The following is a 13,519-nucleotide window of genomic DNA, read 5'->3' on the forward strand; positions in this document are numbered from 1 at the left end:
GTGAGGCTCCCGTCGGCTGGGCTGCACTTAATCAGGGTCTCCAGTGTTCCTCTCCCCTCTCGTTGCTGGATCAGTCATGCAGCCTTTGAAGTTCTGTCCTCCCCACTATCCTGTTGTAGAGAGCGGCACTGGCAGTCATCTGATAAGAATTACTAAGCAGAGAGAAGGTCAGATTTGCATTCATAAAGATTTCCGCAAATTAGGAATGATACTATCCCTACCGTTTCCCCATCCCCTTCTTTGTTTTAGGAATTCAGAAACTTCTATCTGTGTAGTCGTTGACTTGTTTAGTCATTATTCCGCATTTATTGAGCACTTTATAAATGCCAGTTAGCTCCATAATACCGGAAATACAGTATCGAACAAGGCTCAGAAGGTCCCCGCTCTGTACTGCTTACATCTCGGGGAGAGCAGCTGATTTAAAGCAAACAGGAAAGTGTAAGTGCTATAATAAAAAGAAGACAGGGAGTGACTTGAGGGTCGGCTTTGGCTTGAAGATCATGAAAGGCCCTTCTGAGAAGTGACACTCAGTAATAACCAGCTGTTTTCCCTGGAGGGTATTGTGTGTATTGTTCTAAATGAAAGACCAGGCCAACAGAGCACCCTGTTGTAGAAAGAGCTTAGACTAGACTAGGAGTGAGGCCACACTGGGCTCTCACATTAGCCCTCCCTGTGCTGTATGGCCCGGGGCAGTAGGTTTAAGCTGGAGACTGGTTCCTCCGCACAAGTGAAAGGGGTGCTTTGCTGGCCTCTACGCTCCCGGCCGCATCAGGTCCCAACGTCCTGGTCTGCTTTGTGCTTCCGCGGGCTGCACTGCCTCCCAGTGTTAGTCAAGGGACTCGGGTCTCTTTTTTGTTTACTAATTTGTCGTCCTCATTCTAGGTCTGAGTGGCTCTGTATAACTATAAGGCACCTGTATGATCTTGAAAACGCCTTGTCCACGATGTGCTTGCTCTTCAATTCCTGTATAGATCACTTCCTGCCTCCCCTCCCCCTCCACAGGATGAGTGCCCAGAAGCACTGCCTCTAGTCTGGGGCTTTGCTTCTCCACGGATGCCGTCACGTGGCTCCTTGTTTGCCAGACTTCAGTCCCGCCAGTGCTGGCTCCACCTTATAAAAAAGCCGAAGACAGATGAAATGTTTGATTAGACTTGCTCCTGCACATAGTGTCTGTGAAAGCTCGCAGGACTTGCTTTCAGTTCTGAAGGGAAGTTCTAAAGTCACGGCCCTCCCTGCAGGAAGGTAAAGCTAACGGAGCGCAGTGCCCAGACAGGGAGGATGCCGTTGACTCCAACGTGAAGAGACTTTTGAGAGGGTTTCTTTCTGCACAGCGAAACTTAACATTAGCCTGCTGCCCTTAAAGGAAATTCCTATTAGATCACTGAGCTTAGACAATCCATGGTGTAGCTCAAATGCTAGGGAACTCTCAGTACCCTGAACTAGAGTGGGGCAGCGGACTATAAGGAAAAGACCCCACCCATCAGGAAAAGACTCCTCTGTGAACACAAAAGCCCTCTGAAAACTTGTTTCTGTTCCTTGAAAGACATGAGTTTCACTTAATACTTTCTCATTTCCCAATGGTGGGAAATGCCATTGCAGTTGCTTCATACACCCAGCTGTGTCCCCATCTCCCTGTGAGTTTCTACTTTTGTGTATTCTATAAGAATATTCACTCTGGTGAAATCAAGTTGAAACAAAAAAATGAGCATTAACCCAGTCTTAACACCTTGCAGCAGACTTTAGGATTATTGGAAACGGGATCCTTAAAAGACATTCCTCCAACTTGGAGGTGATCCCCAAGCTGTGGGATCATTCAGGAAATCCAGATTCATCCTTAGCTTTTTTAACTAACTTGCCGCTTGTGGGAGCTGGGAGCCCAGGGCCTCAGGCAGTGAGACTTACACACGTTCTCCTGTGCAGGCCAATATCATAAAATGCCAATTGTTCGTTTATTCATTCTGCCAACATCCAGTGAGGCCTGCTCCGGCAAGCAAGAACTGCTCTAGGCAGTGGGGTTACTTGCCAAACGGACCCTGTCCGTTACCAGAGGCACTCCCAGTTTAAGAGGATGCAGACGTACAAATGGATAATTATAAAATAATACGTTTTATGCTACCAAGGAAGTGCATACAGTGCAGTGTGTAAAAACAAAGGTGACGGAAATCAGAGCGAGCTCAAGGAAGGCCTCCTGCAGTAGGTAACACTTGCGTGCCCAGTCATGGGGGAATTCTTGAGTTTGACAGAACAATGATCGAGTTGCTTTCTTTGAGTTTCCAGTATTTTGGTGCACGTTTCATTTGGAATATGTAACGTCAAGAGTTTGTCAGAAGTCAGAGATTATCATCAAATACTGAACTTCCCTTTCTTCCTGACTTAATCAAGATTCATAAAGAATTAAAGAAGCAGAGAATTAGAATTTTTGAAAAGCTGGACAGAATTATCATTCTGAGTTTACTAACTTAAAAACTTAACTTTACAGGTTGGTTTACTAATATTTACTTTAGCAAAACATAAAAAGTCCACTATCTTAAAGTTATATAGATGGAAAAGATATTCTTAGGATATTTCAGTGTATTTCATTTGATTATATAACGTCAAAGGTCTAGTTTAAAAGTAGAAACAAGCTATCTTTTTTTAAAAAGCAAAAAATCTCTGGTTAAACGCACCCAGAGATACATACGGGCACTCACATACAGACATACTTCTTCTGTACACTATGATTTTAGCCTTGGCATAATCTTCAGCTTGTATACTTGCTGAACTGAGAAATTAGTATATATTTTTTACTAAATAAAAACATTCGCCTTTATTTCCCTGGCACCAAGAGGTGTGTGGGAGAAGTAATTTCTAGTACAGTATAGAATGCAATAGTTAATTGTGCAGTGCTTGGATTTACATCTTTAAAAAAATTGTCTCTAGGGCTTCCCTGGTGGCACAGTGGTTGAGAGTCCACCTGCCGATGCAGGGGACACGGGTTCGTGCCCCGGTCCGGGAAGATCCCACATGCCGCGGAGCGGCTGGGCCCGTGAGCCATGGCCGCTGAGCCTGCGCGTCCGGAGCCTGTGCTCCGCAGCGGGAGAGGCCACAACAGTGAGAGGCCCCCGTACCGCAACAAAAAAAAAAAAAAAAAAAAAAAAAATTGTCTCTAGCTTTCCATTATAGACTGGAGTCATGTGCAGGACTAGCGAGAGGACTGTGACCCTGAAGGTCTTCTAGGAGCGTTGTCTGAAGCTCGGGACTTAGCCCTGTCCTCTTAAGAGTCGGGGAGAGGTCTAAATATTTTCAGCGGTCTCCTTGAGAAAAACATTTATTTCGTATAGTTTTTGAAGCTCACCCTGGGGAACTTGATGCCTTTGCCTAATCTTTGCTCTGAACTCTGTTCCCTAAGTACGTATGTCGTCACCCCCATTAAGTAAGTATCAGTGAGCCTCTGGGTACTTGTTCCTAGGTTGGCATGTCTACTTAGAAAGCAAAGCCAAGTGCTTACAAAGTAGTAAAGTTGGAAGCAGCTAGAGAAACGGTAAGGCTTGTCCAAAGTCTCAGAGTAAAAATTAAGGCTTTGATAATGAGAAAGTGAAAAAACTATGCCCTGTTTTCCATCCTTCATCTTTTTGTCACGCGATGAGGCACTAAGCGTGTCAGGCACTTAGCCTAGAATTGCCACTAACCACACAGGATACGGCAGAGTTAGGAGCTCTTGGGAAGGGAGCCTCACATCCGGAGGTGGGAGACCAGCACGGCCGCCTGCACCCTGCTCAGTGCTGTCCCCAAGCTCCTCCTGAGCGCCCTCTGAGTGGTGGCCCAGCCAGTGCAGGACCTCGCCCGCCAGTTGGCCAAGCGTCTGGATCCTGATGGAAACGACCGCAGGCGCGTCATTTGTCTTGTCAGGATCGCAGGTGTGCTGTGCCTAGGACACGGAGGTCTGTCCTTGCCTGGGGTGGTAGCCTACCCGCGTTCCCCTCCTCTAACGTCTGGCTGCAAACCCCTGCGAGACGTGTCGTGAGCTAGAGGAACACTTGCAGAGAATTCACACAGCAATGACACTGGACTGCAGTGTTCTTACTAGGGACTCCCTAGTAAGACCGTTCAGCAGGAAAATGCAGACACTGATAGCAAGGGCAGCCTTGGGCACGCGGTCTGAAACGGAGGTGGCTGCCTCACGGCACCATGTGGCTAGACCAAGCTGTGCGTGGACCGCAGGTCTTCACGTTCTAATCATTCTCCAGAGTGCCTTACGCGCGCTCATGTGACGCGAGCCTTTTCATCACGAGGAGCAGAAACAGCCCCCGCGAGGCTGAGCGCCTCTATTTAAGGGTGCAGGAGCATCGTGCGGAGGCCGAGGAGAGCACTAGAAGGTGGGCTTGGAAAACTGTCCAGACGCTTCTGCTCTCTTATATCTGCCCCTCCCCCAAATCACATCCTCCCCTTCTGCAGATTGGCCTCCTCAGTTCTTTGATCCACGTGTCCAGAACCCCTCGAGCTCACATATTCTTACAGTACCAGTCTCCAAAAGAGAAAACTCTTTGAAATTCCAGAGAAGGGGGGCTTCCCTGGCAGTCCCGTGGTTAGGACTCTGCGCTTCCACTGCAGGGGACACAGGCTTTTGATCCCTGGTCGGGGAACTAAGATCCCACGTGCCGCGTGGCCAAACAATAAACCAATACAAAGTCAAATTCCAGAGAAGGGACTCTGGCTAGCCCAGCTTGGGTCAAACTCCTACCCCCATCTGCAGTCAACTGTGGCCACAGCAGATGGCCACACAGTACAAGACAGCTGTCGGGGGCTCACCGCTCCCACCGGGGCTGTGTTGGCATTGGGATCATCAAGAGGGAGGCAGGCTGCAACCCAGCAGACGTCCACCACAGCTCACGAATAAGCTGGTGGCTGGGCCTGTTAGGTCAGCAGACAGGGTGATTTTATCTAGGCAACTGTGCATTCGTGAAGGAACTGGTAGAGGATCGTACGTATGGTGAAAGCTTTTAAAATCTCTGTTGTGCTACAGTGCTCTTCCCATCAAGTCTTTCCCCCTCTTTCTTTAATGGTCAGAAGAGCTAGAATTGTGTTTAAGTTGCCTTGGGAAACAAACAGGAAACTGGACCCTGGGCTAGCAAGAGTGATCACGTGCCATGAAAAAATAATAGTAGACGGAGAGAAGGATGAAGCTCATTATTCCAACCCTCTCGAGACACGCAATATTTAGTATTGTTCGTGAAAGCCCTATGAAAGGAAGATCCATGCTATTATTCTAAGACTTCATAGAATAAAAAAATTATTTTGGACAAATGGAGTTTGATAGAATGTTTTCTCACTGAGCCATCCAGATACTTGAGGGAAATCATCCTTCTGGATAACGGAGTTTCCCAGAGAACTCTAGGTTTACCTCTTTAAGTATCAAAACATGTAATTTTTAATTTTCACTTTTGTGAGTGCATCTCTTTCTTCACCAGAGTATGTGACAATTAAATATTTCTTAATACTCATGCCATTATTCTACAGTGTAATGTACCATATGGTAAATGGTAACAAGGAATTGATGCCATTTGACCCTTCTAGATGACCCCAAATAATGTTTTTTTTTTTTTAATATCTGCTCTATTTATTGTGTCTTCTTGTTCTGTCTAGGACTGTGTACCCCTCCCCTAAAGTAATTTTCCTTCTGATCCATTTTGTAGATTTGGGAACCAGAAAACAAAGCTTATTTGAATAATATATACATTAAAAGTAAATGGGGCCTGAGTTGGCGCATGGAGGGTGCTCTTATTAGGAAGGATAAATATGCTTTTTTTTTTTTTTTTTTTGCTTGAATTTCTTGATAACTACAGTGAGGCCCTGAGGCCTTTTCACTTCCTTTTCCTCAGCTGTGTCCTTTGGGTCTGAAGCTGCCAGTCAGCAGATCCAGAGGAGTGGGGTGATCCTGCCTAGAACTGTCTGTGAGCCTTAGCAAAGTCACTCTATTCTATTTGACAGAACGAGGAGAAAAAAAAATGAAAGCACCTCAAACCAGTAGTGCCCGCTTTTCTGCTTAAGTCCTAAGTCAAATCTAACCCGAAGTTTTCTAAATTTTTAGATACAGTCTCTGTAAATATAATGACAAATTTTTTGCTGCCCTCTTGGGATTCCTTTTCCCAGCTATCGGTGTGTTTCTGCAGACATCCTATTTGATAAGATATTTTGTAATATTTCATGAGAGATTTTCCAGAATTCTCTATTGGTCGTAATTTTCCACCGGAAGTTCTGTAAGTAGTATAAATCTTGCTTTTACCCCCGAACATGCTGTGTGAGATCGGAACAACAGAAATGGAACTAACGTTTCTGGACCACGTATCCTGTCCTGGGTGCTCTAACAGAAGCCTCTCCATTCCCGTCCTCGAGGCAGCCCCGTGTGGGGAGGGATCTCTGCCCTGTTTGAGGGATGAGAAGACGTCAGTAACTTGTCCAGGGCCACGTACGTGGCTGGTGTGCAGCAGGGACAGGTTCACACCTGGCTCTGTCTCTCTCTAACTCAAGTCTCCACCCACTGCAGTAACCAACATTCATTGTGCCCTTTTCAGATGCCAGGTACTTACCAAGCCTGTCATGTGTATTATCTCCTTTCATCCCCTCAACACACGTTATGAGGTAGCGCGACTTAACTATTTCCATTTCACAGACGAGGAAACCGGTGTGGCATGTTCAAGTAACTTGCTCAGGATAGCTCTGTCTTCAGAGCTCATGCTCAGAGCCCACAACACATTGTCACCTCCCTAGGCCCCATATACTTAGACACGTAGACTCGTACTACATGACGGCGGAAAGGAAAAACACACAGAAGTGTGTGCTCACTCTGTTGCCTCATTTTTAGAAGGTGAAGTTAGCATTTTTAGTGCAGGAGAACTTGTAGAGAGAAAGGTGAACTGGATAAAGAATTTGGAGGTGGGTAGATGGGTCTCCGTAGTTACTGTCCTCCTGAAGCACTTTAATATACAGAATTAAAATGGGTTTTGAGGGTCTCTTATTAAAAACTTTCCTCGAGAATGTTTCGGTAGTATTCCCAGCGGAGGTGAAGGTCTAGTGGGTGAGACCTACACTGGGAGGCCCAGCCAACCGATGGTGGTGTACGTCCTCACAGGGAGACACCAAGGGCTGATCAGGAAGAGAAACCATCAGCTGCAGACGGAAACCAGAATTTCCCCCTCGAGCAATTTATCAATAGTTCCAGGCCTGCCTCAGCGTCATCTTGGCATTGCCGAAGAAGTCTGCTTTCACTGGTCACAGTTACGCTTTGAATAACCGCACGGAAAGGAACCGCATAGATTCAGTGACCCTGCCTCGGTCTGTATAACCTGGATCCAAGCCCGGGGCCAGTGACCCCTTGTCTCGCTGACCCCTCCCTCCCTCCTCCACGTTCTGGGAATCATCTGGTGTCAGAGCTGTGGCTGGCGACTGGGGGACTGACTGGCTTGATGCTGGGACTTCAGGACTAGCTCAGCTGCAGAAAGAGTCAGCACTAACCTTCCTAACCACGCGTTATCATCTCTTCTTTTTCTCAAATACTGGGTAGTACGTACTTTCAAAGACCTGAAGGTGGCCTTTGTAGGTTATACTTTCAATCTTAGAGATTTAATTTTCAAAGTTACTTTCTTAGGCCCTTTGTTCTCTCACCCTGCTTTCAAACAGAGCATAGCCTCTTGGGGTGGGCGGTGGTCCAGATGGAGACCACCTCCACCTCCGCAGTGATGCTGACTAGTGATGGGCACGGCAGGCAGGTAGGCAAGGAGCAGCAAATGAGTGAAAATTTAGCCCCGACGTGTGCTGGAGAGAACGTAGGTTTAAGGCTCAAAAGCTAATCCTGCCACCTGTAGGTTGGGTGACCTTAGGCAAGGCCTTTCGCCCCTCCCGCAGCGGGATCCTTGTGTGTAAACGCGCTGAAGTCAGCGGAGCTGTTGTGATCGCATGACGTCGTGTCCCAGCGCCTGGCACAGCAGCGCTCGGCGCATGTTGTTCTTCTTCCTTCCTCCTCACCAGCTCCTGTGACCCATGGGGAACCAGGAGGCCTGGGGAATCTCTAGGGGCCCCTCACACCAGCCGCTGACAACCAGATGCCTCAGTTCCCTCTAGGACAGCAGGGCCAGACCAGCTCTGTCGCACTCGCTTCCTGCTCTGGAAGTCTGCTCTCTGCGTCCACAGGCGGCTTTGTGCAGCGCGAGAGTTCACGCCCTGAAATGGCAGGCTTGGGTCCGATTGCCCCGAGGTGGGGCAGAAGAACTTAGGCAGTAGGCGTGAGGCGGAGTGTGCTGCTGTGAGGAGGAGTGTGCTGCTGTGAGGAGGGCAATCTTTGCAAAGCCCCCGCCTCTCTTCATCTCTCACAGACTGATCTCTGATACTCTCCCCTCAAATTTCACATCATAACTAAAAACACTTGAAAGTTTCCCACTCCTTGCTAGTAACATGTGGGAGGGGGAGGGAGAGGGAGGAGCTCTTACTCCAACCAGCTTCCTTTCGGGTTACTTACCATTTCTGGACGGGGAAGTGAGCTTACAGGCACGGCTCCAGCTGAGCCGGTGGGTCCTGGTCACGCGTCGCCCCTCCTCCCGCCCCCACCTCGGCCTCTAATGGGCTTGTTTCCGCAGCCCCTCCTGCTGTGGGGACAGCCTGGGAAGGGGGCTGGGCCGCAGGACCTCAAGGATATGGGCTGACCCCACGCTTGGCTCCCAGTGGAGGCTTACGTTTGCACGTAAGAAGAAGGAATTTCCCCTCTCCCTCTCATCACATCTTTTGAGCCAAGGCCTAGAAGGCCCTAATGCCTCGGTCAGTGCTGGTCGTCTTCCAGACGCAGGTCCCTCTTGAAATCTTGGGATGGGCTTGGGCTCTTCATAAGCGACTCCGCCTGTTTGGGTTCCTGCTTCCATTTGGTTAGTGGGATGTTTTGTCCAGATTGGAGTCTAGTCCAGAAGAGGAGCTTCAGAGGGACGGTGGGGGGAGGGTGTTTTCCTGTGCTTCCTTCACACCCACTCAGCAAATGGCCCATGCGTGGTGAGTGCTGGTGGAGGGAGCCCAAGCCTGACGGGTAAGACGGGCTCCGAGCTCCCTTTGAAGCGGGCGCGGTAATTGCGGCTTTGATTACACCGACTCCACCGCCGGGCTGGGCTGCGCGGGGCTCGCCTGGCCAGCCCAGCTTCAGCTGCATCCCCCCGTGAAGACTTAGATGTGGGAAGTTGCCAGTCTCCCGAGCCTCATGCCTGTGGTTTCTTGAAAAGAATCTTGATTTGACCTGTTTTATGTCTGTAAAGCAACACTGCAAGGCCTTTTACCCCCATTTCTCCCATCTGGGGGTAAGACTGGTCTGCCCTGGTGACCCGATATTTTAAAGGAGCAACCAGGTTCAAATAAGGCGGCTTATTTGATAGGCAGTTTCCTTGCACACCTATTTAAATACTAGCTACACTATAAGGAGAGCATCCCAGGTGGGGACGAGTCGCTTTTTGGTTGGCAGTTGTACAAGCACCTCTGAAACCAGCTTTTCAGGAGGATTTATAAGAGGATACTAAGATAATGAAACAACAGTGGGGAAACGTGAGACTGTAAAAAGCACTGGCTTTATTAGGAGATGTTGAAATTCTTCCCAGGGAAGCGCATATCACCCTTGGGATAAAGGGCCACTCTGGCCAGCCAGGATCGGGTTAGTAATTACGTTGTTATGCTCTCAAGAAGCGGGAGGAGGAGGCACTCTGGGTGCCGTGAGGAGAGAGGGCGACTCGACGAGTGGTCAGTGCAGGAGAGTGGAGGCCGCCGCAGGGCCACGCAGGCCGCCGACCGTCTGACTTCGGAGTCAGCCTGAGGCTGGGATGGGCACGGGTCCCAGCAGAGGGACAGTTTGTCTCCGTGAGCAGACAGGCGCTCCTGGTGGCTGAGGCCAGTCTGTCCTGAACCACAGCACTGGTCTCCAGTCTGTCCTGAACCACAGCACTGGTCTCCAGCAGCCCGGGGCTGCTCGCCATTCCTCACCAGCAAGAGCAACCGGGACCGGGCCTTTGAGAGTCAGTGAGCCCGAGCACGGTGTGGATAGGAGTCTGCGGGCGCTGCCTTCACCCCCGCCCGGGCTCTGCTTCTGTCTCCTTGGAAAGCCAGGGCCCTTCGCAGCTCTTCCGTCTTCCTGTGTGAAGCATCTCTACTCTGCGTCAAGTTTAAAAACCACAAAGCTGTAGTGTGGTTTTCCTGTTAAATGGGGGAAGCAGGAGAATAGGAATTGAAACTGTCATTGAAGACCTTATTCTGTTGAAGGCAACATTCTGTGGCTGATTTCCTCCCAGTTTGCTTTTGCTTGTTTTGTTTGTTCACTAGCCACCCGGGTAAACAGTTTCTTCTCAGCTCTGGTAAGTCATTTTGAGGGACAGCAGCGGTGGTGGTTGCCGTGATTCTGACGATGCTAACACGTGGCTGGTAAGAGCCCTAATGGCAGGGCTCACTCTGCGCCCCGCACTCTCTGAGCCCCTTAGAGGCATTGGCAGAGCCCGTCCTCACGGCTCCCGGGCTACAGATCCATCTTCTCTGAACAGCGCGGTGTAGACTGTAACTGGCTACCCAGAGTTGAGTTGAGTTTTCATTATTAAACTATCTCAAAGCTTCCTTTTATTTCTCCTCTAAGATGTCTTTCCACTCAAATAAGAAGCCTAAAGGGAATGCACTCCACTTTTTAGAATTAATTTTTTTTAAAGGAAATGTCTGCTAATAACAAGGACACTGCAAGCACAGAGTTGAGATGCGTCTGAGGTGCCAAAGACCCAGGTAGAGTAGGTGCTTCCCTGCAGCTGGTGTGAAGCAGGGGAGGCGGATGCTCTCCAGAAAGGAGTTGACCTTGGAGATGCTTTCACTTTCCTTCTGTCTTTGTGTCATCTTGTTGCAATGTTATATTTTATTTTTAATCACTTTTTAAAACTCAGATTATTAAAGCTTTTGGGATGTAGGGATTCTCCTTTCTGAATGCTCTTATCAGCAGTATCTTTAAATACTTGTTGAGTGTACATTCCAAGGCTAACGTTAGAGATCCTGGTTGTTAGGAAGGAAAAAACTCTTGAGAATTGAAAAGTCGAAGATTGGAGAAGCGTATGCACCTCAAGACTGAATATGAGCGGACATAGACCATCCTGGTCACAAGGGGGCTTGTTGTAGGAGTGTGAGGGGCACTGACTAACTTGCGTGTGGTTTAGTCTCATGTAAAATCCTACACTGGCTCCCCACAGTGGACTAAAAAGACCAAACACTTTAGAATGACAAGTCTTCCCTGATTTGGCCATTGCCTGCCATTACGATTCATGTTTGGCCATTCCCTCCTGATGTTTTTCCAACAGATTTTTTTTTTTTAACCATGATCTAAAGTATTATGTGTATTTCACATCGTAACCCTGTGCATTTATGTACATATACATGGAACCAGGGTAAACATTTCAGTAAAGTACACTTATTCTCTAACATAGTCTGAGGACTTAGGGCTACCATAGGGCAACCTCTTTTAGCCATCACCAGATCAACAACGTGGATTAATTAAATGCAGAGATCTTAAGACATGTGCTGTATGAAACGGAGGTTACAATCTGTAAAGGTCTGTGGCACATTCACATTCACAGTACTTTATTTGTTCCTTCTTGAGGTGGAAAACGAAGCTCATTCCCCACGTGCAAAGCCAAGGCAGCGACCCCGGGACCTCTCCTGGAGATGGAAGCTTGTTGAACACCCAGACTGTCTCCACGGCTTGCCCAGTCGACCCCAAAGGAGAAATGACACCAACTTCACCCTGAGGTCACTGCTAGAGACGCTGATCCATAAAGACAATCACTGCCAAACCCCCTTTCATCTACTGCGAGAGCCATGTTCCACAATAAAAAGCATACAAGGTTTTTCAAAAGAAAAAAAGCACATAAGCATGCTAGCAGGCCCTGGGTCAGCTGAGCAGCTTTCCTCCCCCGTCTCCGCCGTGCACTTCCCAGAGCATCCCGCCTCCATACCTGTAACCTCCTGGCAAGGACAGTAACTTGGCTGCTTTTGCCTGCCCCGAGCCCTGGGAGCGGCCGCAGCACAGCCGTCAGCATCCCGGAGGGAACTTGTGGAAGAGTTCCCTCTTTGTTTCTGGCTTCATGTTTGTTTCTCTTTTCCTCAAGCTTTTATTTAACAGTGCAAAAGGATCAATCTTGTTTGCTTCTTTTTTTTTTAAACTTGAATTTTTTTAATTTACACTTTTTAGTTTTAATCTTCTTGTATATCTTGCTAGCGATGAGCTTTTTAAGTAAAATCGAAAGATCTGGAAGAGTTTGAAATAAAAACGAAATGAAAAGAAGCCCTCTTCTTTTGAGGGATATCTTGTCCGCTAAGGGGCTTCTCGGTGAATTACCTGTAATAATAGTAGCCTGTCTTTGTAAGGTGTCCGATAGAGCTAAGTAAACTGTAACAGCCAGTCCACTCTGTGGGTAGCAGTTGGCAGTCCTCTTTCATTTTATTTTTCTTATGATCTCTTCTCTTTTTTTTAAATGGTAAACCTTAACAGATACTTTCAGCAGACCAGTTTGCAGTGAATTTTCATTTCTTTCCTTCTCACCCCCTTGTTGTAAAAAGCCCAGCACTTGAATTGTTATTACTTTAAATGTTCTGTATTTGTATCTGTTTTTATTAGCCAATTAGTGGAATTTTAAGCCAGTTGTTAAAATGAGCATTGATGTACCCATTTTTTTTTTAAATAGCAAGGCACAGCCTTTGCCCCAAACTGTCATCTAACGTTTGTCATTCCAGTTTGAGTTAACGTGCTGAGCAATTTTTTAAAAAAGCTTTGTAATAAAACATTTAAAAACAAGTCTTTTTTTTTTTTAAAGAGTGAAGTTCCTGATAACCTGCAGTTGTGTAATGGTGACCTAAATCCATAGGCCAGGCCAGAGCTGGTGTGTCCGCATGATGGGGGCGCTGCCCGTGAGGCTGCCTCGGGGACAGGCCCACACCCTCCCCCCGTCTCCAGGCCATGCAGTCCGTAGGGGTCCTCCTGCAGCCTGGAACTCCACCTCCTCCTCTCCCACGGGTAGGTGGAAATCCGGGCAACAGGATTCAGATGGGAATGATTCTCTCCCTTCCTGAGAACCCAGACATCCTCACGGGCTTCAGCCGGCACCACTGCAGGTTGTGCTGGTGCAGCCCGTGGTCAGAGCCCATGGGTTCTCAAAACTGGGCTCCCCAAATCAAGGTATCCCCGTGCTTTAACTCCCATTCATCTCCCAAAGTCGACATTTTCCCAATTCTGAGTTTGAACTCCATAATTCTCCCTTAAGCGTTTGTTATACTATATATAGGTTGGTATCGGATTTACTAGAACCTCCATATTTTAAGTTTAAAACATCAGCATTTCATGGCCTTCGACAAAGCTTCCACAGTCCATTGAGCTAGTCTGCAAACCACCGACACCACTGATCTCATTTCAATGTCTTGCTGAAATTCTAGTTCTGTTTCCTTTTTACAACCTTCACTACAGCTGGAGAACAGCTGGCTACCATACTTGTAATAA

At 47.9% G+C, this 13,519-nt stretch overlaps 1 protein-coding gene across 5 annotated transcripts in view; it reads left to right on the plus strand.

The window, feature by feature from the left end:
* LEF1 (lymphoid enhancer binding factor 1) overlaps positions 1 to 12,820 on the plus strand; it is a 118,237-nt gene extending 105,417 nt beyond the window's left edge. For all 5 annotated transcript variants that reach the window (XM_030864100.2, XM_060299108.1, XM_060299109.1 and 2 more), the window contains one exon: positions 11,627 to 12,820. Coding sequence is in view for 2 of the 5 variants with exons in the window: in XM_060299109.1 (XP_060155092.1) it covers positions 11,627 to 11,706 (80 nt within the window). In the remaining 3 variants the exon portion in view is untranslated. The remainder of the gene's footprint in view (positions 1 to 11,626) is intronic.
* The last annotated feature ends 699 nt before the right edge of the window (positions 12,821 to 13,519 follow it).

This window comes from Globicephala melas, chromosome 5 (assembly GCF_963455315.2).
Source record: "Globicephala melas chromosome 5, mGloMel1.2, whole genome shotgun sequence".
In the NCBI taxonomy this organism is placed as follows: domain Eukaryota; kingdom Metazoa; phylum Chordata; class Mammalia; order Artiodactyla; family Delphinidae; genus Globicephala; species Globicephala melas.